The sequence below is a fragment of the Staurois parvus genome, unplaced genomic scaffold (assembly GCF_062004578.1).
Source record: "Staurois parvus isolate SC_StPar_1 unplaced genomic scaffold, SC_StPar_1.0 ptg000783l, whole genome shotgun sequence".
Taxonomy (NCBI): Eukaryota; Metazoa; Chordata; class Amphibia; order Anura; family Ranidae; genus Staurois; species Staurois parvus.
Window position 1 is genome coordinate 3,282,175 of NW_028318579.1, and position 25,466 is coordinate 3,307,640.

General features: G+C 46.4%; 1 protein-coding gene across 1 annotated transcript in view; it reads left to right on the top strand.

Moving 5' to 3' along the window:
- The window catches only part of COL22A1 (collagen type XXII alpha 1 chain), a 665,084-nt gene that overhangs the window by 624,783 nt on the left and 14,835 nt on the right, over positions 1 to 25,466 (top strand). The window contains exons 57-63 of the mRNA XM_089654647.1: positions 1,197 to 1,250; positions 1,336 to 1,407; positions 4,478 to 4,513; positions 5,239 to 5,283; positions 5,537 to 5,716; positions 14,434 to 14,500; positions 24,596 to 24,778. Of these exons, the coding sequence (XP_089510773.1) occupies positions 1,197 to 1,250; positions 1,336 to 1,407; positions 4,478 to 4,513; positions 5,239 to 5,283; positions 5,537 to 5,716; positions 14,434 to 14,500; positions 24,596 to 24,778 (637 nt within the window). The remainder of the gene's footprint in view (positions 1 to 1,196; positions 1,251 to 1,335; positions 1,408 to 4,477; positions 4,514 to 5,238; positions 5,284 to 5,536; positions 5,717 to 14,433; positions 14,501 to 24,595; positions 24,779 to 25,466) is intronic.

A 25,466-nucleotide genomic window follows, 5' to 3' on the forward strand; every position in this document is an offset into this window, starting at 1 on the left:
GCCAAAAATGCTTGAAGCTTGTAGCTCAAAAGAATCTCGTGTCCTTTTTTTCAGTCTACAAGGTTCAAGGGTCATTACACGCTGGTGTGAACAGGCCCAACTGGGATGTTTAAAGTTCAGTGTTTTGGAACTTTGAACTACAAAAAGCTTAGGTAGGAATGGGGCCTAATGGTGACCACACACTCTTCAATAAATGATCGCTTTCTTTTCTGATTGATCCTTTTTGATCGGAATAATCGATCTATAGTCAACAACCCATTTGATCAATATGCCCCACACAGGGAAGTGGATTTGATCAATAAGTTGTAACTTACGATCGTAGGTCTTCTATGGCATCTCTATTTCCACCTTGAAATATCATAATCTGATTGATCAAAATATGATCACATCCAGGAACAAAATATCTCGGTGCTGCCGATTGATGCAAAATGATCAATCATTATCTACCCTGGCTGATGATCCACTCAGTTTGATCAACTTCTATCAAAATTGTCCGAATTGATTAAAAGAGAGGTAAGTTATGGCTATCTTGTTCAATCAGTGAACATTTTGCATTCATTGAGAAAACAGAAAGTGTGCTCTGAATGGAGCCTGTGCCGAGTAGGCAGCCTGCTATGCTCACTAAGCAGCAGGGCAGCTTCTTGGCACAAGACCCAGAAGCTAGTAGAGATTATTGGAGTAGCGGTATCTACTACAATGATCTCCAGCCACCACAGGGATCTCTCAGGTATGGCACATCCAGGGGCGGACTGACAACTCATGGGGCCCCCGGGCAATAGGGGATCATTGGGCCCCTGTGTCCTTGCCCAAACTCAAAAAAGCCTATGAAAAAGGTACCAGGGGCATCTCATGGGGCCCCCCACTGACCCTGGGCCCTCGGGCAGTGCCCGAGTTTCCAAATGGTCAGTCCGCGCCTGGGCACATCCATGCTTACATTTGTCCAAGTTGACCAATGTAACTATCTAAAAATTGCCATACCTAAACCTCAGCTTTACTATCACTTACAAAATCAACATATCAACACTTCATATGTGTTTAAAACTACTGTACTACTATGTGATGTACCTCTACAACGTAATTTTCTTGCTATGCTCAATGAAGAACCGCATGCTTAAGAAAAAAAAATGAGGGCTGCAGAGTTCGATAGCTTGTCAGTGTAATGCTGAGTCCCATTTTTGTTACTTTTTATATTATAGGGTAAGAATGGAGTAGCTGGCCCTCCAGGGAACACAGGACCTCCGGGCATGATGGTAAAGATCAATAAACATGTTTGTTTTGTTACTTTGGTTTCTTTCTCTTTATGGGATATCTAATATTGTTGCCTATGCAATTTAGGGCCCCAAAGGAAGCAAAGGTGACACAGGTGCTGCTGGAATCCCAGGATTTCAAGGACCTAAAGGGCCACCGGTAAGTAAATGACATCATGTACAACATATTGACATTGGGTATACACTATATTGGCAAAAGTATTGGTCGGCCTGCCTTTACACGCACATGAAATTTAATGGCCCCCCAGTCTTAGTCCGGAGGGTTCAGTATTGAGTTGGCCCTTTGCATCTATAACAGCTTAAACTCTTCTGGGAAGGCCGTCCACAAGGTTTAGGAGGGTGTCTATGGGAAGGTTTGACCATTCTTCCAGAAACGCATTTGTGAGGTCAGGCACTGATGTCGGACGAAGAACCAGCAAACACAAATGCTCCTGCGCTTGGGGATGGACTCGATGCAGGCTACAACCACATTAAGATTGTCCTGGAACATGCACACCTTGCTGCCCTCAAATGGACTGGGGGAATCCAAATATACTGAATGGGGAAAGAACAAAGAGAGGGCGCACAGGCCTAGTGCATTACCATAAAAAATGTTTAATAAAAATTAAAGTAGGTGTTGTACTCACAAACAACAATATAGTCAGTCATCATAAAAGAACAGCTGGGTCAACACCGCGCTGAGTAACAATCCGCAATAGGGAGTTTAGACATCCAAAAGGCTGACGCGTTTCGAGGACTTGCCTCTTCCTCAGAGATGTCGGACGAGAAGGCCTGGCTTGCAGTCTCCACTCTAATTTATCCCAAAGGAGTTCTATCGGGTTGAGGTCAGGACCCCACACCATAATCCCCCCTCCACCAAACTTTACACTTGGCTGGCACAATGCATTCAGGCAAGTACCGTTTTCCTGGCAGGCACCGAATCCAGACACATTCATCGGATTGCCAAACAAAGAAGTGAGATTGGTCACTCCAGAGAACATGTCTCCACTAGAGTCCAGTGGCATATACATTAGAAAGTGTCATATACATACCTCATATAATAGATCTTTGCAAAATTGTTTTGGAGGCTGTATCTATTCATGTGCAATCTACACCTTTCTTCAGGGGAACACACATATAGAGGCACCTGAAGCATGGGATCTTTATAAGATAGAGACAAAATTAGGGGTCAATTATCCCCCAAAAAGAAAACTATGAGGGTAAATCATTTAGGATGTTACATGGCTCATTTGGGTAATTGCCAATTGGGTAATTAACTAACTTAAAGTATATCTACAGCCGGAATTAATACAATCCAGACAGGGGGTTCTAATTTTGCCTACTCCAGCCAAAACTTTAAAAATGACTTTAGATATACTTTTAACTAATATTACTTTGAACCAGCATGATATGATTCAGAACAAAAGGGAAAAAACTTCAGTAAAACAAAGCAAAATCCTCCCCTTACATCAATGTCCCCATCAGAGCCCAACTTATATCAAAGTCCACCTTACATCAGAGCCCACCTTAAATCAGAGTCCACCTTAGGAGCCCCCAACACGAAGGTCCCCATTAGAGCCCCCTTACATCTAGTAACAGTCCATATTCTCATCACACATGTTCCTGGAATGAGCTCTCAAAAGTATTGGGTACTGCAGTGATAACCAACTGGATACTGGAGCATGCACAACACCACTTGGTGTGCTGGCAAATATTTACATTGTGCCCCTTACATCAGGGTCTCCATCAGGGTCCTCCTAACTTTAGGGTTTCCATCAGAGCCCACCATAGAAGTCCCCTTTACTTCAGGGTCTACATTAGAGCCCTCCTTAGAATCTCTCTTTACTTCCGGGTCTACATTAGAGACCACCTTACAAGTCCCCCAACATCAGGATTTCCATCAGAGCCCACCTTACACCAGGGTTTCTATTAGAGACCACCATAGGAGCCCCCCCCCCTCTCCTTACATCAGGGTCTCCATCAGAGTCCACCTTACATCAGGACCACCATCAGAGCTCACCTTACATCTGGGACTCCATCAAAACCCATCTCAGAAGTCCCCCCTTACTTCAGGGTCTACATCAGAGCCCACCTTAGAAGTCTCCCCTAACATCAGGATCTCCATCAGAGCCCACCTTACATCAGGGACTCCATCAGAACCCACCTTAGAAGTCCCCCCTTACTTAAGGGCCTACATTAGAGCCCACCTTAGAAGTCCCCACTAATGTCAGGGTCTCCATCAGAGCCCACCTTACATCAGGGTCTCCATCAGAGCTCACCTTACATCAGGGACTCCATCAAAGCCCACCGTAGGAGTTCCCCTTTTACATCAGGGTCCCATCAGAGCCCCTTTTAAAACAGGCCCCCTCAGTCCTCCTTAAGAGCAAGCACATCTTTGCTTGCTAGGATGCAAATGGTATTAGCAACCAACTAACTTGGAGAAGGACAGCATAGCAGGGGGAACCTGACCCTAACTGCAGTCCAAAAGGAGCTTTGCAGTGCCGGCCGTAGTTTGGAGACCCTGCTCTACAGAATATACAATGTTCTGCAAATGGCCAAGGTGAGCAGGGGGTGAACAACACTAGAGCCCCTGGGTATGAGAACCGCAGCTCTCATATCTTCAGGAGCATTAAAAAAGTATACTTTTTACATTTTTACTCGGCATACACCTGAACCGAGGTAATTTTTTTACACACCATGAATCTCAAAAAGCTTTTTGCCTGGAATTTTACTATAAAGCTATATGAAGATGACTAAAGCCTAATAAGAATAAACAGATATTTTCATACAGTTACATATTCAGTCAGGCTCAGGGGCGGACTGACCATTCGAGCACTCGGGCACTGCCCGAGGGCCCGGGGTCAGTAGGGGGCCCCATGAGATGCCCCTGGTAACTTTCATTGGCTTTTTTGGTTGTGGGCAAGGACACAGGGGCCCCATGATCCCACACTGCCCGGGGGCCCCATGAGTTGTCAGTCCGCCCCTGGTCAGGCTGAAATAAGGCACAAGTCCATATTTTTCAACCAGTAGAAAAACAGTAACATTACAATAACACAACTTCAATAGCACAACTATTTTGTGCTATAATTACTATGTAACTAAAGTCAGCCCTTTCCAAACCAAAAATGCTAAAAAGAAAAAATGTATCCTTTTCAATGCAAATTGCCAAAATTCTTGACAAACAACATATACATTTTATTTGAGAAGTAAACATATCTGTCTGTTTCTAGGGAGAATCCGGGGAGAGTGGTCCACCTGGTAAAGAGGTAGGTTTCCTTTCCTCAACCTTTACTGTTGCTTCTACCTTTCCTCTTGCTCTTTTTGTCCCTGGCCTTTCCCGTCCCCTTCCTTTTTTAGTATCTCCAACCTTTCTCCTTAACATTCCCTGCCCTTTTCTCTTTAGCACTCCCTTCTATTACCTCTGTCCGTTCCCTTTTCCCAATCAATTCCTCCACCTCTTCTATACCTTTGTTTTTTGCTGCTCCCTTTCCCAAACATCTCCCTTTTCTTTGCCCACTACTTTCCTTTTCTGCTTCATCCCTATTTCTTTCCACTCTTCCATTTCTTCTCCCAGTCCCACCCTATCCTGTGTTTTCCCCCATTGCTGTCTACCACCCTTACCCTTCTCCTTCCTTTTTAAATGTTGCTTTTGTTTTCACGTAGCTCTTCCCCTTCCCTTTAACATTATTTTCTCATTTCCGTACTTCTACCTTACTTTTCCTCTATCCCCTTTTTTTTCCTAGTCTTTTTCTCTCTCTTTCCCTTTTCTTTACTTTACTCCTGCCTATCTTTTGTTATGCTTTCCCTAATTTGTTCCTTAACCCTTTCTCTCCTCCACCCCTTTACCTTTAACATTCCATTGCCCGTCTACTAGATCAATCTTTTTCCTCCACCTATATCCCTTCCCATGCTCTGCCCCTCCTCCCATCCTTTTCTCCTTTGTACATTGTTTCCCATCACATATATGGTTTCCATTCCCTTCTATCTTTAGGGTTCTGTTGGAAAATCAGGTGATCCAGGACCTAAGGGAGAGAGGGTAAGATGTGCACCATACTGCTTGATGCTGTGCCTTAGTTTTGAAGTGTACTAGTGATGAGCAAATTTTTGAAAAGTTCAACCACGGTCTCAACTTTTTTAAAACCTCCTAACTACAGAATTTCCAAATTAGTCACTTTAAAGGCAACAGCAATAAAAAAACTAGGCTCCCAAAAGTGTTAATTACATACTAACAAAACATTTTGTTGTATTTTTTATAAGTTGAGTTTTCTGACTTGTTTTCTGTTTATTAGGGAGAGCCAGGTAACAAAGGAGATAAAGGCATGCAAGGAGAGAAAGGTCCACCAGGAGAACCTGGAAAACCAGGACACAAAGGTCACACTGGACTCATGGGCCAAGCTGGCCCACCAGGGGAAAGAGGAATATCGGGCCCACCCGGGTCACCAGGAGTTCCAGGGCTGACTGGGCCAAGGGTAACTACAAATTATGGCTTTCATTGTAGGGAATCTATTGTCTATTTTAATTTTGTCAATATACAGTTTAGTGATGTAAATAATGTTTCGCTATTATACATAATATATACAGTACTGTATGCTTGTTAAAGGGAAACTGAAATATGTTTTTAAAGCTGAACTCCAGGTTTCATTTAACTTTAAATAGTTAATTTGGACCAAGATGTTCCAAACAAACTATTTACTTCACTAACAGTGGCTGGGAGCACTGTTTTCCTACAGCGGGATTAGACCTTCCTGTCCCTCTTCTCAAATTGGGATGCTCAGCCATTCAGAGGACACTTTGTATTACATGAATGAATACAAAGCTATTGGCTGAGGCTCCAAACAAACTATTTAAAGTTAGATAAAACATGGAGATCAGATTTAAAATGTTTCATAGTTGTTTTGTTTACCTGCTGCCCTAGACTAGTGTTTGTCAACCTTTTTTATAATAGAGGAACCCTTGAAAACATTTTCAGGTCTTGGAGTGCACTAGATAAACCAATTCATTGAGGGTCATTAGATAAAAAGCCCCGTACAATGGTAGCCAGTGGGAAAAATGCCCCTCTATAGTGATGGGTAGAAGACCACCCTTTCAGATAGACAGGGCTTTATTTCTTGGTGCAGGAACTCAACCATGACTCCCCAACACACACACACACACTCTCTCCACCCAAATAGGGTGTGGTTAAATTTTACTAACAGTGGGACGGTCTTAAAGGGGCAATAAATACCAGGAGTGCATTACATACAGAGTGCAAAGTTCAGGGGTACACTATGTACAGAGTTCAGGCTTTCTTAAAAGCTCCACTATCTTTTACATGTCTTACTTTTGTTGCTCTATTAAGCTGAAGAACGCAGCCAGCTCTACTAGTTCCCCGCACATTGTAGAAGGCTCCACCGCACTCACTTTCAGGGAGATCATCCAGTGGGGGTCTCGACATCCTCACCACACACTGGACACATGCATCTCCCTAGTCCCCATCCTGTACTCAGTGGAAACCACTTGGGAGATCAGATCTGTGGGAGATGTTGGGAGACAAGCTGCCACTTGTAAACACAGAAGCTCGACTGCAGGGTGCAGAGGGCCTGATCCAGAGGTGGAGGAACTGAGTACAGCTAAAAAAATCCCTGCAGATAGATAAAAAGATCATTGGTGTCATGTCGGTTGGCCCCGAACTATGGAGGCAACAGCAAATGGGCAATTAGTCAGCCATTGCTCAAGGAACCTCTGGATGTACCTTAGGGTTGAGAATGGCTGCTCTGTAAGGTTTCCTCACTTATCTTCAGCTATCTAATGCAGGATGGAAAGAGGTTAACTGCAGTAGAAAGAATGCCCCTTTACAGTGATGGTCAGAAGACCACCCTTACAAGTAGATAAAAAAAAAATCATTGGTGTCATGGTGGATGGCTCTCCCAAATGCCGTTGGACCTGGAAATATGCAGGCACCATAAAGTGGGAGGTCAGTCAATCACCACTCACAGAAGCTCGGAGGAGCCCTGGGGTCCAAGGATCCCTGCCTGAGAATGGCTGCTCTGGAAAGTTTCCTCACTTTTCTTTAGCATTCGCATGCAAGTTGGAAAGAGGTCAAACACACTTATCAATGAATTCTGAAGAATCCTCTCAAACTGAAGCCAGCAATTCAAAGTCCAAAGCCTGTCAACACAAGACCTATTTACACTTGAGATATGGGGTTGGTTAGCTTATGTGGTAGATGCTTTTGTAAGTGAGTCCAAACTTCAGTTTATGGGCATGGCAGCCCACTTTTGTTAATGACATTCAAGTTCCAACACAGATACCCACGCAGGGGTTTTTCCAGCTTCAGAAAATCAAGAGATCACTGAAATTCCCAAGCCACCTGGCTCTCTTGTCAGCAACACCTGTCTTTAGTTTCCCAGACCATGGGTTCTTCAGGCTCACTCAGTCTCAGTTGCAGCAACTCACTGCACAGGCCTGATCCTGGCTCTGGGTAGGGTTCTCCAGCTCCCTCAAGCTTGCTCACTTCTCCGGAGACTTCCAGATTCCCTCTAGCCCCTTGGACTCACTAGCTGCCTCAGTTTCCGCAGTCTCCCAGGCCCACTCTTGGTCTCCCAGACTCACATAGCTGTCCCACATTTCCCAGTCCTTGGGCAAGGAATTCCCCTCACAAGGGATGCAGTCTCCAGCAGTAACACCCAGCTATCCTCATATTATTATTATACAGTATTTATAAAGCGCCAACAGTTCGCTCAGCGCTGTACATTACAATGGGAGACAATACATGCAACAGTACAATAACAATACAATGCGATACACGAGGGGTTCGAGGGCCCTGCTCCTCGGAGCTTACAATCTAGGAGGAAGGGGATAGTGGTACAGGAGGAAAAGCTGTGGGGGATGGAGTGGTAGGAAGAGTGGAGGAGGTCGGCAATTAGCAGGGGGTGGGGTAGGCTTCCCTGAAGAGATGGGTTTTCAGGGTGCGCCTAAAGGAGAGGAGAGTAGGCGATAGTCTGATGGGTTGGGGCAGGGAGTTCCAGAGGATGGGTGATGCCCTGGAGAAGTCCTGGAGGCGGGCATGGGAGGAGGAGACCAGGGAACTAGAGAGAAGGAGGTCTTGTGAGGAGCGGAGAGTGTGTTTTGGGTGGTATTTGGGTATTAGGTCGGTGATGTAGTTTGGGGCAGTATGATGGACAGCTTTGTACGTCAGTGTTAGGATTTTGAATTTGATCGGTCGGGCAATCGGAAGCCAGTGGAGGGATTGGCAGAGGGGGGTGGCGGAGACGGAGCGGTTGGTAAGGTGGATGAGTCTGGCTGCCGTATTCAGGATCGACTGAAGCGGGGATAGCATGTGGTGAGGCAGGCCAGTGAGGAGGGAGTTGCAGTAATTGAGTCGTGATATGATGAGGGAGTGGATGAGCTGTTTAGTGGTTTCTGGGGTTAGGAACGTGTGGATTTTGCCGATGTTGTGGAGGTGGAGTCTGCATGAGTTTGTTAGTGATTGGACTTGGGGCTGGAAGGACAGATTGGAGTCAAGAATGACACCAAGTACTCTGGCCTGCGGGGTGGGCCTGATGGTGGCATTGTTGGACGTGACGGAGAAGTCAGTAGGGGGTGGTGTGCCGGCTGGGGGGAAGACTAGGAGCTCAGTTTTGGAGCGGTTCAGTTTAAGGAAGTGGAGTGACATCCAATCTGATATGTCGTTCAGTAGGCTGGTGATTCGGGCGGAGACTGAAGCGGTGAGGCAAGGGGTCGAGAGATAGATTTGCATGTCGTCGGCATAGAGGTGGTAGTTGAAGCCGTGAGAGTGTATGAGTTGGCCAAGGGAGGAGGTGTAGATGGAGAAGAGAAGGGGCCCGAGGACAGAGCCTTGAGGGACCCCAACAGAGAGGGGGAGGTGGCAGCGTTATAGGTAACGCTGACAGAGCATATCTGGCTTATAACAATCCTGAACACCTGTGCACTCACATAGGCTGCAGACATCTAGCAAACCCTGGACATAGGAAGGTCCTATCCCACCTAAAACTCCCAAGAACCTTCCAGCTCCAGGTTCCAATCGGAAAGTACCAAATCCAGAGAAAACTATATAACACAGCTTTTTCTGCTTACAAAACACATGCTGGAGCTTCTCAAACAGCACCTTTGAGAAGCCAATGTTATTTTCCCAATCATTTTTCATAGTGGCAGGACCTCGCACTGTCACATACTGAAATTTTTTATCTACAACACTTTAAACCAGAAGGCGACAGAGGCCGCAGTACTGCAGGCTGTACTGTAAAACACTCAAAGTAAAAGTCTACTAAGTGGCTTGTCTGATTTTTACCTAATGGCAATGTTTCCAAGACAGCAATTAGCAGCTCACAAACTTCGTGGCCTGGAATGACTTCTCCACAATTCCGTAGAACAACGTTGAAAGTTGCTTGGGACTTTTTTCTGCTGTTCGCAGCTTCTCCGCCATGACATTTGAATCGGCTCGCAGCCTGAAATGTCACGCATTAAAATCACAGTGATAAAAGTTTAACTTCCTATATAATCACTTTTTTATGGCAATTTTACAACTAGAGAGATGAAAGCCCCAACGACATAAATAATACTTGTCCTATTTGTAATTTTATTTTTGAAGGATTCTCCACATTCTCCAAAGTTCAGCATTGCCTTCATAGAATACTGTAGAACATGTTTTAGATTATCACTTCCATCACTAATCCAAAAAATGCTATTTTAATGCCCGATATCAATGAAAATATCAAATCTTTTTCTCTTCAATAAGCCCTGCTAACTTCCTTCCTCTGTCCAGCAGCATCCATCCAGAATGACTCCATTCTTACCAGGGACGGACTGACAAGTCATGGGGCCCCCGGGCAACAGGGGATCATGGGGCCCCTGTGTCTTCATCCACACTCAAATCACACCCAAAAAAGCCTATGAAAGGTACCAGGGGTATCTCATGGGGCCCCCTACTGACCCCGGGCCCTTGGGCAGAGCCCGAGTTCCCAAATGGTCAGTCCGCCCCTGATTCTTACGGACTGTATTCAGATAACATGTCAGCAGAGAGTGGTCTTATAGGACTCTGCCTGGCCTGCCCAAAATACAGTATTTGGGCAGTCACCAGGGCTACAAAATCATGGGTCCTCATACAGCCTACCTGACACACCTACCTAGAATGAGGCTGCACGCTGCGTGTACTGCGCCAAATTGTGGGCGTGGCAAAATTACATTTCCAGTGGGAGGAGTATAACCACTTGCCCTTCAGTGTACATATATCCTGGCCAGCTAGTGGCTATACCAAGATCATAGCTACAGTTGCAGCTGTGATGATTCATTTTTTTCACCCAGCGATTGGCGGTCGGATAAAAGGGATCTGGGCACTGATTACTTTTATACCGCTGGGAAGGACCCCTCCACCAGCCTCATCAGAGGAATGGGACTGCCCACAGAGGAGATGGAGGGACATCCATTCTCTGATCTCCTTTGTGACAAATGGCAATGATTTTGTCGCTTCCCGTTTCAGAGCCATCATCACCATCTGCGTTTGGTCACACGATCTGCATTTGGTCAGGTGCTTTGAAGTTGATAGTATATATCTCCATACTAAAACTGGAGCACTCAGCTTGTTCAGCTTTGGCAACTAATTCTGGAAGCTGATTGGTTTCTATGCAGAGCTGCACCAGATTTTGCACTTTTTTTTTTCTTTTAGTAAATACCTTCCACAGGTCTAATAGATCCTTGATGTCCCTATAAAGAGGACCTGGCACTAATACTAGACTCCCATCTGTCCTTTCAGCCCCAAATCTGATCGCTGTCCAAATCATGTAGACTTCACCTCTGCAGCATCTCCAAGATACGCCCGTTCCTAACCTCGGAAACTACTAAGCATCTTATTCACTCCCTTGTTATATCTCGCCTCTACTATTGTAACTCCCTCCTCATTGGCAAAACCTCATCGCAGGCTATCCCCTCTTCAGTCTATCATGAATACTGCTGCCAGACTCATCTACTTTACTAACCGCTCTGTATCTGCCACCTCTCTCTGCCAATCCTTCCACTGGCTGCCACTAAGTGTCCTCCATCCCTCTCTGCCAATCCCTCCAATCAGTGTCCTCCACCCCTCTCTGCCAATCCCTCCACTGGCCACCACTCAGTGTCCTCCACCCCTCTCTGCCAATCCCTCCACTGGCCTCCACTCAGTGTCCTCCACCCCTCTCTGCCAATCCCTCCACTGGCCACCACTCAGTGTCCTCCACCCCTCTCTGCCAATCCCTCCACTGGCCACCACTCAGTGTCCTCCACCCCTCTCTGCCAATCCCTCCACTGGCCACCACTCAGTGTCCTCCACCCCTCTCTGCCAATCCCTCCACTGGCCTCCACTCAGTGTCCTCCACCCCTCTCTGCCAATCCCTCCACTGGCCTCCACTCATGTCCTCCATCCCTCTCTGCCAATCCCTCCACTGACCTCCACTCAGTGTCCTCCATCCCTCTCTGCCAATCCCTCCACTGACCTCCACTCAGTGTCCTCCATCCCTCTCTGCCAATCCCTCCACTGGCTTCCCATTGCCAAACAGATAAAATTCAAAACATTAACAATAACATATAAAGCCATTTATAATTCTGCCCCAAATTACATCACCAATCTTGTCTCCAAATAACACCCAAACCGTACTCTCCACTCCTCTCACGACCTCCTGCTCTCTAGCTCCCTTGTCTCCTCCTCCCATGCTCGTCTCCAGGACTTCTCCAGAGCTTCCCCCATCCTCTGGAACTCTCTACCTCAATTTATCAGACTATCGCCTACTCTGCTCACTTTTAGGCAATCTCTGAAAACTTACCTCTTCAGGGAAGCCTATCCTGCCCTCAGCTAATAATGGAATCTTCTACTCCTCATACCAGTCCACCCCCCACAGCTACTACCTTTTCTACGACTAGCTCCTCCCTCTTAGATTGTAAGCTCCCAGAATCAGGTCCTCCTAACCCTCTTGTATTGAACTGTATTGTTACTGTATTGTCTCCTGTTATATTGTAAAGCACTGAGCAAACCGTTGGCTCTATGTAAATTCTGCATTATAATAATAATATTACAAGGCAGGCTTGTTTACCTTCTTGTGAGAGCAATAAAATTAATTGAAAAAAACTATTAAAGAAATGTAAATAAATAAATAAAAATAATTATAGAAAATGTAAAAGCATCCTCATCCCTCTGTGCATATATGCAAATGCAAACACACACAAGGGTCCAGCACAAATGTGTAAATGGTGATTGCACCACACATGTGGCGTATTGCTACGAAAGTCCGAGTAAGAACAATTATTCTAGGGCAATGATTCATGATTAGCTGTAAACTAATAGCCTGTAAATATATTTAACCACCTTCCGCCCGCCATATAGTACAATGACGGGCGCAAGGTGGTTCTCTCATTCTGATAGGACGTCATATGACGTCCTTCCATTCTCACCGCGCATGCGCGGCTCAGGGAGCGCGGCGATCGCAGGTGCGCTGTGTCCCTCGGACACAGCGGATTACAGAAAGAGCCGAAGATGTCGGCTCGGTCATGTGATCAGCTGTGTCCAATCACAGATGATCACATGTAAACAGGGAAATGTCGGTTATCTGCATTTCTCTCCTCTCAAGCTGTCACGCTGACAGAGGAGAGCCAGTAATCGGCTTTCCGCGGAGGGGACATGTACATTGATCATCAGGGCACTGATGATCAGTGTGCCCTGATGATCAGTGTGGCCCCAGAAGTGCCACCTGTCAGTGTCCATCAGTGCCAGCAGTCAGTGCCACCTGCCAGTGCCCATCAGTGCCACATCAATGCCACATATCAGTGCCCATCTGAGCTGCCTTTCAATGTCACCCATCAGTGCCAGTCAGTGCCACCTATCAGTGCTGCTAATCAGTGCCACCTATCAGTGCCAGTCAGTGCCGCCTATCAGTGCCAGTGAGTACCGCCTAACAGTGCCAGACAGTGCTGCCTAACAGTGCCAGTCAGTGCTGCCTAACAGTGCCAGTCAGTGCTGCCTATCAGTGCTGCCTTTCAGTGCCCATCAGTGATGCCTGTCAATGCCCATCAGTGCCACCTACCAGTGCCTCCTCATCAGTGCCCATCAGTGCCACCTATCAGTGTCCATCAGTTCAGCCTATCAGTGCCCATCACTGCAGCCTCATTAGCGCACATCAGTGAAGGAGAAAAAGCACTTATTTACAAAATTGTGTAACAAAAACTAAGAAAAAATGTTTGTTTTTTTTCAAAATTGGAGAGGAAGAAAGAGATCAGTGGGTAGCAGGGTATAATATTGTAATAAGCAAATATGCATATGTAACGTTACTCTTTTCAGGGCCGCTGAGTTTTTGGGTCCTCCTATTCCTGCACAGCCAAGCAACACACATTTTCCAACTTTCTTGCGTAGAGAAGAGATCTAGGTTAGCTGTGATACTGTCCTAATGAGAGCTTGTTGGATATTGCCTCTGGCAGCCCTCTAATTTGTAGTCCCTGGGGGAGTAGAGGTACTCAAACTGTCCCTTGTATCCTGCTGCTTTGGATGAGACTGCTTCCAGACCTTTCACTGTGCTAGTCTTTCCCAAGCAAGGCAGGCAGTCCTTCTCCTTCACACTGCAGGTTAACTGAGCTCCCTCTTTCCAGCTTCCTTTCCCTCCTCAGCTCCAGCCTGGAGACAGAGCCCACCTTCCCCAGGGGGCCCCTCCCAGGCCTTATGACTCAGCACTCAATCTTCCACCGATTACCAGACTCCCCTGCTGGCTAGGCTCTTTCATATTTATAGGCCCATCTCACCACATTGTCAGGCCTCCTGTCTGGGATTGGTCAGACTCCTATAATCATCATCACCTCTTTGCCTCCACCCACTAGCTTCTAGAATCTTCTGGAAGACTCAAAAACAAGGGGCTACCACAGGTCTGACCACCCTGACCTAAAGTAAACCCAAAAACAATTCCCCAGGCTCACCACACTACTGTGAGCCAATAAATGTTCCTCACTCTTAACTGTACACTAGAGGATGCTCCACTTTCATTCACTAAAAAGATGAATGGATGTCTGCATGATTTTTTATATGTACAGTATATCTAAAAAAGTAATAATCTCTAGGGGGTGCAAGGTGGGCATATGAAATTCACTCTTATGGAGGTTTGTGAATTTATTGAATGGGTCATGTATGCAATTTTTGAATGGATTTCATGTAATTGTAACAATGTCCTTTTTGTAGGGGGAACCTCCTTCAATGGAAACACTAAGGAGACTTATTCAGGAGGAGCTGGGAAAACAGCTTGATGGTAAGTAAGATACAAATAATATTTGTGGGCTCACAAATACTTGTGGACACCACACCCCCACACATGTACTGTTGAGTCCCATAGGAAATAATGAGACTTGCTACTTCTTCTGTGAACACCAGCACTGACTTTTGTTTATAACATCCTCTGCCTGCAGATCAGTCTGCTGAGGAGTACTTTTGAGTTCATGGAGGATTGTGTTGTCTAGAAACATGTTAGCTGTCTTTTGATCTGCTTTTTGTAAATAGTTGGACAATAGAGACCTTGGATTCCCAAGGATCTTTCATTTGGTGGTCTCTTGGACCTATTACACTTGGATATCTCCAAGACTGTCCTCCTTAGTGGGATCCCCTTATTTGTGTTGAGCTGCCATTTGGGCTCAAATGATGACATTGTCCACATTTTGATAACCTGAGAAAATCTAATCCCATCTACCATTACTTCTTGGTCTTATGGGAAATAACAAGACCATATTTGTAGAATGAAAGCACTCATGAGAAAGCCCCATTGTTCCATATGGGAGCCAGCAGAATGTGCACAGGGGCAGCACATACCTTGTTCTCAGGCCTGTCCTGCAGACACATTACTCTTTACATTGTACACCGCAAACAGGATGCTTGAAAACAAAGCAAGGCGAGGGGGCGCTCACGAGCAGCGACACAGGATGGCCATGTGCTAGCTCTACTCCTCACCACCCGGACACATCTGCATAAATAAGACAGACTTGAGGGTCACCTGACTACCCTACAGCCTTTCCTCAACTCCTGGGGTCCCCAGCGCTCTTCATGGGGAAGCGATAGTTGTCCACCTGGGTGGCCAGCACCAAACATACGGGCTGCGACTCGGACGAGGCCTCTCCCCACGACGCCATCTTGGAAGTGCTGGCCTTGAGCCCGGACTCCCCCCTGCTCCTTCCGATGGACGACTCCCTGCCTCCCTCCGTTCCGGAGGACAGCCAGGGAGATCCACAGCCTCTGCCACATGCACCAGCCCTTTGGGATGCAGATCTCCTAGCCCGCTTCAAGGCCATGCTGCAGACAGAGCTCTCAGCGGCAACCACTAAGCTCACCACACATCTCACTAAAGGGAGCTCGGATCCCACACCAACGACCTGGAAAACAAGATGGAGGTGGCCACCACGGTGCTAGAAAACCATGAATAGGACATTAACGACCTGAAAAAAGAACTGGAGAACGCTTTACTCCATCTGGAAGATTTCAAAAATCGCTCTTGCAGAGGGAACTTTCGACTCAGAGGCCTTCCTGAATAAATCACTGATCTCACCTCTACAGCTACTGTTCTCTTCCAGGAATTGGTCCTGGCGATCCCCATATACCGCCTAGAATTTGACCAGATCCACCGAGCGCTAGGCCCTAAAAGACCAGAGGGCCCGCCTCGAGACATTATAATTAAATTCACCTTTTACTGCACTAAAGAAACTCTCCTGAGGGTGGCTAGAGAGCAAATGGACCTGCAGTTCCAAGGCAACTGCTACCAGTTTTTTGCCAACATATCCCAGACCAACATCGTGAAACAGCGCAAGATGAAGCACTACATAATCGCATCAGATACCACTGGGGCTTCCTGTTCAAGCTTGCTTTCTCCTAAAAGGGTCATACCCACACGGTTACCACTCCGGAAGAAGCCCAGACGGTCCTGTCCTCCCTACACCTGCTGCCTTCCAGGGAGAAGCGAGACAGCCCAGTGAGTCCTTCTATCTCCAGATCTCCATCAGCATTGCTCGGCCGTTCCTGGGAAAAGGTCCAGGGCTAGAAGCGTTCACTCCCAAACACCCCTTCAGCAATGAACTTCCCTCGCTTTGATCCGGGCTGAACGGACTATCAACGGGCCATGAGTACTTTCTTTTTGGTCAGATAGGCCTTTTGTCACCAACCCTTCATCCCAGTCTCCACACCAGGGACCCGGGCTCTGGACCCCTCCATTAACCTGTACAATTTTGCATCTCAGTTCCTTATCCCAGCACGCTCCCCCCTCTTCTCTCCCTCCCTACTCCCTCCCTTCTCTCTTCCCCCCCACTCCCTCTCCCTGTTCTCTCTGCCCCCCTACTCCACCCCCCCTCTCCCCCCTCCTCCTTTCCCCTACCCCCTCCCCTACCCCCTCCTACCTTCTCTCTCCCCCCTCCTTCCCTCCCCCTCCTTCCCTCCCCCCTACCCCCACTCCCTTCCCCCCTTCATTCTCCCCCCTCTTCCCCCTTCCCCCCCCCTCCTCCCTTCTTCCCCTGCCCCTTCCCCTCTTCCCCATCCTTCTCCCCTTCCTCTCTTCTCTCCTTCCTCTCTTCTCTCCCCTCTCCCTCCTCCCTTTCTCCCTCCCCCCTTCCTCTCCCCTCCTCCTTCTCCTCCTCTACTCCCTATTTCTCCCTCCCCCCCCCTCCTTCTCTCTCCTCCCCCCTTCTCTCCTTTCTCCCTCCCCTCTCCCCCTTCATCCAGATGAGTCCTAGTGAAGATGTGGGGTTCTCACCCTTCACCTGTTCGAGACCCTTTGACCATCTACCCACTATCGCTCTCCTGGACTGCGCATGCTCACCGCCGGATTGTGAGCCTGGTGGACATTCTTGTTACAGGATCATTCCAGGACTTTACTCTCAGAGTTTTTGGACCCAGGATCTGGGCCTGTTTGTTGACTGTGATTTTATGTTCTCGTTTATGTAGGGTCTTGTGTGCTGCCCTTAGGGGTGCTGGTATCGCTCTGACTTCACATATACAGATCTTAAATGAATTGAATTGCTATACAAACTAATGTATGATTTTATAAGCCGACCCCAGGCTACTGGTATTATCCCCGTCCCTGCTGGGGAGTTCTCCTCCCCGCTGATTGTGGCTCGGGTCTCCCCCGGAGTGTACGTCTATTTCGGCCCTTTGATTTCATCACATTATAAGATGTCTAACCCTTTGTTTTGCTTTTTGGAGTTATTTACTGCAGGCCTTCCTTTTTTTTTATTTCTATATACTCCCTCCCACCATGATGAAGAACTTTCCCCTTCTCTTATGCTTTAAGCTTTTGTTGTACAGTTGCAAGAAAAAGTATGTGAACCCCTTGGGATTACGTGGAGTTTTGCATGAATTGGGCATAAAATGTGCTCTGAACGTCATTCTAAGTCACAACAATAGAAGAACACAGTCTGTGGAACATAATACTACACAAACATTAGATGTTGCCATGGTTTAATTGCACATAACATGTAAACATTCACAATGCAGGGAGGAAAAAGTATGTGAGGCCCTAGCTTAATGATTTCTCCCAGAGCTAATTGGAGCCAGGAGTGAGCCAACCTTGACTCCAATCAGTGTGATGATATTGGATGTGTTGCTGACAGCTGTCCTGCCCTTAAAAAACACACACCTGATTTGGGTTTACTGGTTTCAAGAAGCACTGTCTGATGTGAACCATGCCTCGCAGAAAAGAGCTCTCAGAAGACCTACGATCAAGAATTGTTGACTTGCATGAAGCTGGAAAGGGTTACAAAAGTATCTCCAAAAGCCTTGATGTTCATGGGTCCACAGTAAGACAGACTGTCTACAAATGGAGAAAGTTTAGCACTGTTGCTACTCTCCCTAGGCGTGGTCGTCCTGTAAAAATGACTGCAAGAGCACAGCGCAGAATGCTGCATGAGGTAAAGAAGAATCCCAGAGTGTCAGCTAAAGACCTACAGAAATCTCTGGCACATGCTAACATTTTTGTTGACACATCTACAATAAGGAAAACATTAAACAAGAATGGAGTACATGGGAGGACACCATGGAGGAAGCCATTGCTGTCCAAAAAGAATATTGCAGCACGTTTGAAGTTTGCAAAAGAGCACCTGGATGTTTCACAGCACTACTGGCAAAATATACTGTGGACAGATGAAACCAAGATTGAGTTGTTTGGGAAGAACACACAACACTATGTGTGGAGAAAAAAAGGCACAGCACACCAACATCAACACCTCATCCCCACTGTAAAACATGGCGGAGGGAGCATCATGGTTTGCGGCTGCTTTGCTGCCTCAGGGCCTGGACGGATTGTTGTCATTGATGGGAAAATGAATTCCAGAGTTTATCAAGACATTTTGCAGGAAAACGTACGACCATCTGTCCGCCAACTGAAGCTCCGCAGAGGATGGGTGATGCAACAGGACAATGACCCACAGTATACAAGTAATTCAACAAAAAAATGGCTGCAACAGCACAGAATACACCTTCTGGAGTGGCCCAGTCAGAGTCCTGACCTCAACCCGATTGAAATGCTGTGGCATGACCTTAAGAGAGCGATTCAAACCAGACATCCCAAGAATATTGCTACACTGAAACAGTTTTGTGAAGAGGAGTGGTCCAAAATTACTCCAGATCGTTGTGCAGGTCTGATCTGCAACTACAGGAAACGTTTGGTTGAGGTTATTGCTGCCAAAGGAGGGTCAACCAGTTATTAAGTCCAAAGGTTCACAGACTTTTTCCTCCCTGTACTGTGAATGTTTACATGTTATGTGCAATTAAACCATGGCAACATCTAATGTTTGTGTAGTATTATGTTCAGCAGACTGTGTTCTTCTATTGTTGTGACTTAGATAACGTTCAGAGTACATTTTATGCCCAATTCATGCAAAACTCCACGTAATCCCAAGGGGTTCACATACTTTTTCTTGCAACTGTAGTATTGCTCACCCAGTGTGTGTGTGTGTGTGGGGGGGGGGATTTTCCCTTTTTGGCCTTGATGGCCACTCCTATAGCTCCTCTGGCTTTGCCCTCCCTCCTTGGGAGGGGTTGGGAAGCCCAGCCCAGCAACTTTTTTCCTCCCTCTCTCCTTCCCACTCCCCCTCCCTCTCCTTATTTTTGTTCCCTGACCTTGCGGGGGCCCTCGCCCTTCTATCCCTTTAGTTGTCCCACGGGCCGCTAGCAGCCATGTGTCCAGTGGCATAGCTCCCCCACAACTCACATCCATGTCTAGGATGTGGACCACTTTTGAAGTGGCAATTGCTCACATTTTGTCCTCATTCCTTCTCTCCTTCTTTCTTCTTTTCCTGCCTTTTTTATCTTACTTGATTGTTTTTCCTACTCTAGACCTGTTTGTTATGAGCCTCCCTAGTTTACTGACCTTCTACGGTAGGACAGTGGGGCTCTCGGGTGGGGATGTATTGCTTGAGCACTTTAGTTTTATCTCCACATTATGGCGTCCTTTCATTCTCTGTAATCTAGCCGGATTGACCTTGTATGTTTACAGGAGACCAGGTTTTGTTCCTCCCTGGCCCCTAAATATCTTTCTCCTCATTATCTTACTTTTTACCTAGCTTCTGCTCCCGAGAAACGTAGGGGAGTTTTGATTGCATTCCATCACCACTTAATGTTTGATCGTACTAAAGAAATTGGAGACCCCACGGGTCGATGCCTTCTTCTTCAGGGTGCCCTTAATGGCCAGAATGTCATATTGGGCACATATTACGCCCCTAACCACTTTCAACCAGGGGTGGACTGACAACTCATGGGGCCCCCGGGCAATAGGGATCATGGGGCCCCTGTGTCCTTGCCCAAATTCAAAAAAAGCCTATGAAAAAGGTACCAGGGGCATCTCATGGGGCCCCCTACTGACCCTGGGCCCTCGGGCAGTGCCCGAGTTTCCAAATGGTCAGTCCGCCCCTGCTTTCAACATAAATTTTTCTTGCATCTTCTCCAGGTCATCTCCTGTCATAGCTCAGGGACCCTCATTCTTTTTAGATACTCTAATACAGCAATGGGCAAACTACGGCCCGCGGCCCGTGGAGCGTGATACTGTCAGGATGTGTGTAGGCGGGGCAGCGTGACGAACGTGAGGGGAGCTAGGCTCATCTCACAGTCCGCCCTGAAGACCGGAACGGAGCGGCAACAAGGCGAGAGGAACGCGCGGAGCAAAGGTAAGTAAATTGACACAGGGGGGACTTGGGGACTTAATATGGGGGATGAATTAATATGGGGAATGAATTACTATAGGGGGGATGAATTATTATAGGGGGGATGAATTACTATATGGCGGATGAATTACTATGGGGGATGAATTACTATGGGGGATGAATTACTATATGGGGGATGAATTACTATGGGGGATGAATTACTATGGGGGATGAATTACTATATGGGGGATGAATTACTATGGGGGATGAATTACTATATGGGGGATTAATTACTATGGGGGATGAATTACTATGGGGGATGAATTACTATGGGGGATGAATTACTATATGGGGGATTAATTACTATGGGGGATGAATTACTATGGGGGATGAATTACTATATGGGGGCTTAATTACTATGCTTACTATGGGGGAATATTACTATAGTTACTATGGATGACACATACACATCATTCATCTACTCTTGGTCCGGCCCCCGGGTCCAATATATGAACCCATTGCGGCCCTCAAGTCAAAAAGTTTGCCCACCCCTGCTCTAATATCACAATAGATTCTTCTGTAGATAGGCTGTACGCCCTGGGGGTCGCCCTATCACACGATCAGACGACCGAAGAGCAGATGCGCGTGCTGTTACGCTCCCATGGCCTGGTGAACTCCATCCCCATGCTCGGGATTTCACTTTCTATTCCAAACCACATGATAGCTTTTGTCGGATTGATCACATCTTCTTGCCTTTCCACTCCTTACCCTCAGTCGATCAAGTCACGATTCATACGTCACCTTGGTCTGATCACGACCCGCTAATTCTTTATCTGTCCCTTTCATGTGATTCTAGACCTCACCGGCTCTCTCCTCAAGACACAGGAATCCTCCCTGACAATGTGGGCTCTGTATCCTCGGCGATCTCCCTTTGGGAGGCCCACAAGGCTACTCTGCAGGGTCACCTTATTCAAATAGCTTCAATAGGCAAACGTGAGTGGGAGCAGAAGCTCTGAGACCTCACCACCCAATTGGCGCAGCAGAGGCGGCCTGGAAGTCTTCCCCCTTGGTCCGGACCCAAAGAGCCTGTGACACAATTGCTGTAGAACTGGACCTTCTGGCCTCTGACTAGGCGGAGAGGGCCCTTCGCTGGGCCAGACATAAATATTTTTCATATGCCAATAAGCCGGGAGTCATGTTGGCTCGGAAGCTGAACGCTTCCAGTCGCCTCCACAAACCTGATATCGTATGTACTCTCCAGCGCCTCAGGATGTGCACAGCCAAAAGGGAAGCCAAGGGTTCCAGGACAGTGACAACCAAAGGAAATGCTTCAGGGGTGCAGCCCTCCTCAGACGGAGAAATCAGCCACTGGATAGGGAGAAAACAGGTGGCGCACACACCTAGTGCATTATCCAAGGTTTATTGTAGGAGTGAAAGAATAATAAAAACATACTCACAGACGAAGCATGTATCTAAGAAGCACAGAAAAATGACAAATGAGCCATTTCCCCACAGGCATAAAGCACTCTCCCACACCATCCCACTCAGTCATCAACAGCAAGGCTCTTACTTTCCATTCATCATACATCAGCATCAGAGGTTGGTCATCAGCTCTGAGGAAAGGGATTCGTCCCCGAAACGCGTCAGCCATTTTACCGCACTGACAGTGAGAACACTTTGCCTGCCGTTGTGGCCATTGTCATTTTTCTATGCTTTTTATACACATGCTTCGTCTGTGAGTATGTTTTTATTATTCTTTCACTCCTTCAATAAACCTTGGATAATGCACTAGGTGTGTGCCTCCACAAACCTGTTAGACTGCGCATGGCCGGAGGCTATCTGTCGTCTGATCCCAAGAAAATCGTGGAATCCTTTGCCACTTCTCTTTCTTCCCTCTACTGCAAACCTACTTCCTTTCCTATCGATAAGGCGGATGTGTTCTTCCACGATCTCAACCTTCTGGCCTCGCCGGAAAAGACTGCTGGAGACACGTTAAACACTACTATCACGGAACTAGAAGAAGTGCAGGCCAATAGATCTATTTGCCCTGCGCTCCACGTGCGCTACAACTGTGTTCTTTCATGTGAGTGCAATTTACCTTTGTTTTTTAATACATTTTATGAGAGTTTACACTTAGAGGCGCCTTCCTCTGTCTTTTCTTCTCACCTCATTTGGAGACTGCTTCCTCTCTCTACCAGAAGGCTTGCTATGGAGGTGCAAATGTCTGTTGGCCACAGTCATATAACAATTGGATGGACTTGGTATACATCAGGTTCGCTGCCCCTCCTGCACAAGACTATAAACAGTGAATCGTCGGTTTTGCGCCTTGATCTCCTCTATATAGATTGAATTCACCCAATCACTACATACAGTCAGGTCCATAAATATTGGGACATCAACACAATTCTAACATTTTTGGCTCTATACACCACCACAATGGATTTGAAATGAAACGAACAAGATGTGCTTTAACTGCAGACTGTCAGCTTTAATTTGAGGGTATTTACATCCAAATCAGGTGAACAGTGTAGGATTTACAACATTTTGCATATGTGCCTCCCAATTGTTAAGGGACCAAAAGTAATGGGACAGAATAATAATCATAAATCAAACTTTCACTTTTTAATACTTGGTTGCAAATCCTTTGCAGTCAATTACAGCCTGAAGTGTGGAACGCACAGACATCACAAGACGCTGGGTTTCATCCCTGGTGATGCTCTGCCAGGCCTCTACTGCAACTGTTTTCAGTTCCTGCTTGTTCTTGGGGCATTTTCCCTTCAGTTTTGTCTTCAGCAAGTGAAATGCATGCTCAATCGGATTCAGGTCAGGTGATTGACTTGGCCATTGCATAACATTCCACTTCTTTCCCTTAAACTCTTTGGTTGCTTTTGCAGTATGCTTTGGGTCATTGTCCATCTGCACTGTGAAGCGGCATCCAATGAGTTGTGAAGCATTTGGCTGAATATGAGCAGATAATATTCCCAAAACACTTCAGAATTCATCCTGCTGCTTTTGTCAGCAGTCACATCATCAATAAATACAAGAGAACCAGTTCCATTGGCAGCCATACATGCCCACGCCATGACACTACCACCACCATGCTTCACTGATGAGGTGGTATGCTTAGGATCATGAGCAGTTCCTTTCCTTCTCCATACTCTTCTCTTCCCATCACTCTGGTACAAGTTGATCTCGGTCTCATCTGTCCATAGGATGTTGTTCCAGAACTGTGAAGGCTTTTTTAGATGTCGTTTGGCAAACTCTAATCTGGCCTTCCTGTTTTTGAGGCTCACCAATGGTTTCCATCTTTTGGTGAACCCTCTGTATTCACTCTGGTGAAGTCTTCTCTTGATTGTTGACTTTGACACACATACACCTACCTCCTGGAGAGTGTTCTTGATCTGGCCAACTGTTGTGAAGGGTGTTTTCTTCACCAGGGAAAGAATTCTTCGGTCATCCATCACAGTTGTTTTCCGTGGTCTTCCGGGTCTTTTGGTGTTGCTGAGCTCACCGGTGCGTTCCTTCTTTTTAGAAATGTTCCAAACAGTTGTTTTGGCCATGCCTAATGTTTTTGCTATCTCTCTGATGGGTTTGTTTTGTTTTTTCAGCCTAATGATGGCTTGCTTCACTGATAGTGACAGCTCTTTGGATCTCATCTTGAGAGTTGACAGCAACAGATTCCAAATGCAAATTGCACACTTGAAATGAACTCTGGACCTTTTATCTGCTCATTGTAATTGGGATAATGAGGGAATAACACACACCTGGCCATGGAACAGCTGAGAACCCAATTGTCCCTTTACTTTTGGTCCCTTAACAAGTGGGAGGCATATATGCAAACTGTTGTAATTCCTACACCATTCACCTGATTTGGATGTAAACACCCTCAAATTAAAGCTGACAGTCTGCAGTTAAAGCACATCTTGTTCGTTTCATTTCAAATCCATTGTGGTGGTGTATAGAGCCAAAAATGTTAGAATTGTGTCGATGTCCCAATATTTATGGATCTGACTGTATGTGCCATTCTCTGCTAATATTTGTAATTTAAATAAAAATTTGAATAAAAATTAGATTTTCAGTCCTGGAGCACAACTTGTGAAATCAAGGAAACGTTTCCTTGCTTAAGTCAGTAAATTAGTTGCTTTATTTTATTGCACTTCCTTATTTAAAAAGAAAAAAAGAGGAACCTAGATGGAATTTGTTTATTGTTCCTGTTTCTTTCTTTTTTTTTTCAGTAAAATTAGCCTACCTCATGGCTCAGATGCAGCCAGCACATATCAAATCAGCTCAGGGGAGGCCAGGAGCTCCAGGATCTCCTGGGAAGGATGGAATTGATGGCAGGCAAGGACCACCAGGAGAGCCGGGAATACCAGGACTTATGGGACCTGAAGGGCCAGCAGGACCAATGGGTCCAAAAGGTTTGTAGATGTAACTGAGTTTATTTACGTTATGCTGTTTTCTGGGAAAAAATATTGAAAAAGTAGTTGATGTATTAGAAGAAATACCGTATTTTTCGCTCCATAAGACGCACCTAACCATAAGATGCACCTAGGTTTTAGAAGAAGAAATCAATAAAAAAAATATTCTGAACCAATGGACTGCAGACATAGTACAGGAGATGACCAGAGACTGCAGACACAATACAGGAGATGACCAGAGACTGCGGACAGTACAGGAGATGACCAGAGACTGCGGACAGTACAGGAGATGACCAGAGACTGCAGACACAATACAGGAGATGACCATAGACTGAAGACATAGTACAGGAGATGACCAGAGACTGCAGACATAGTACAGGAGATGACCAGGGACTGTAGACATAGTACAGGAGATGACCAGAGACTGCGGACACAGTACAGGAGATGACCAGAGACTGCGGACACAGTACAGGAGATGACCAGAGACTGCGGACATAGTAAAGGAGATGACCAGAGACTGCAGACACAATACAGGAGATGACCATAGACTGAAGACATAGTACAGGAGATGACCAGAGACTGCAGACATAGTACAGGAGATGACCAGGGACTGTAGACATAGTACAGGAGATGACCAGAGACTGCAGACACAATACAGGAGATGACCAGAGACAGCAGACGTAGTACA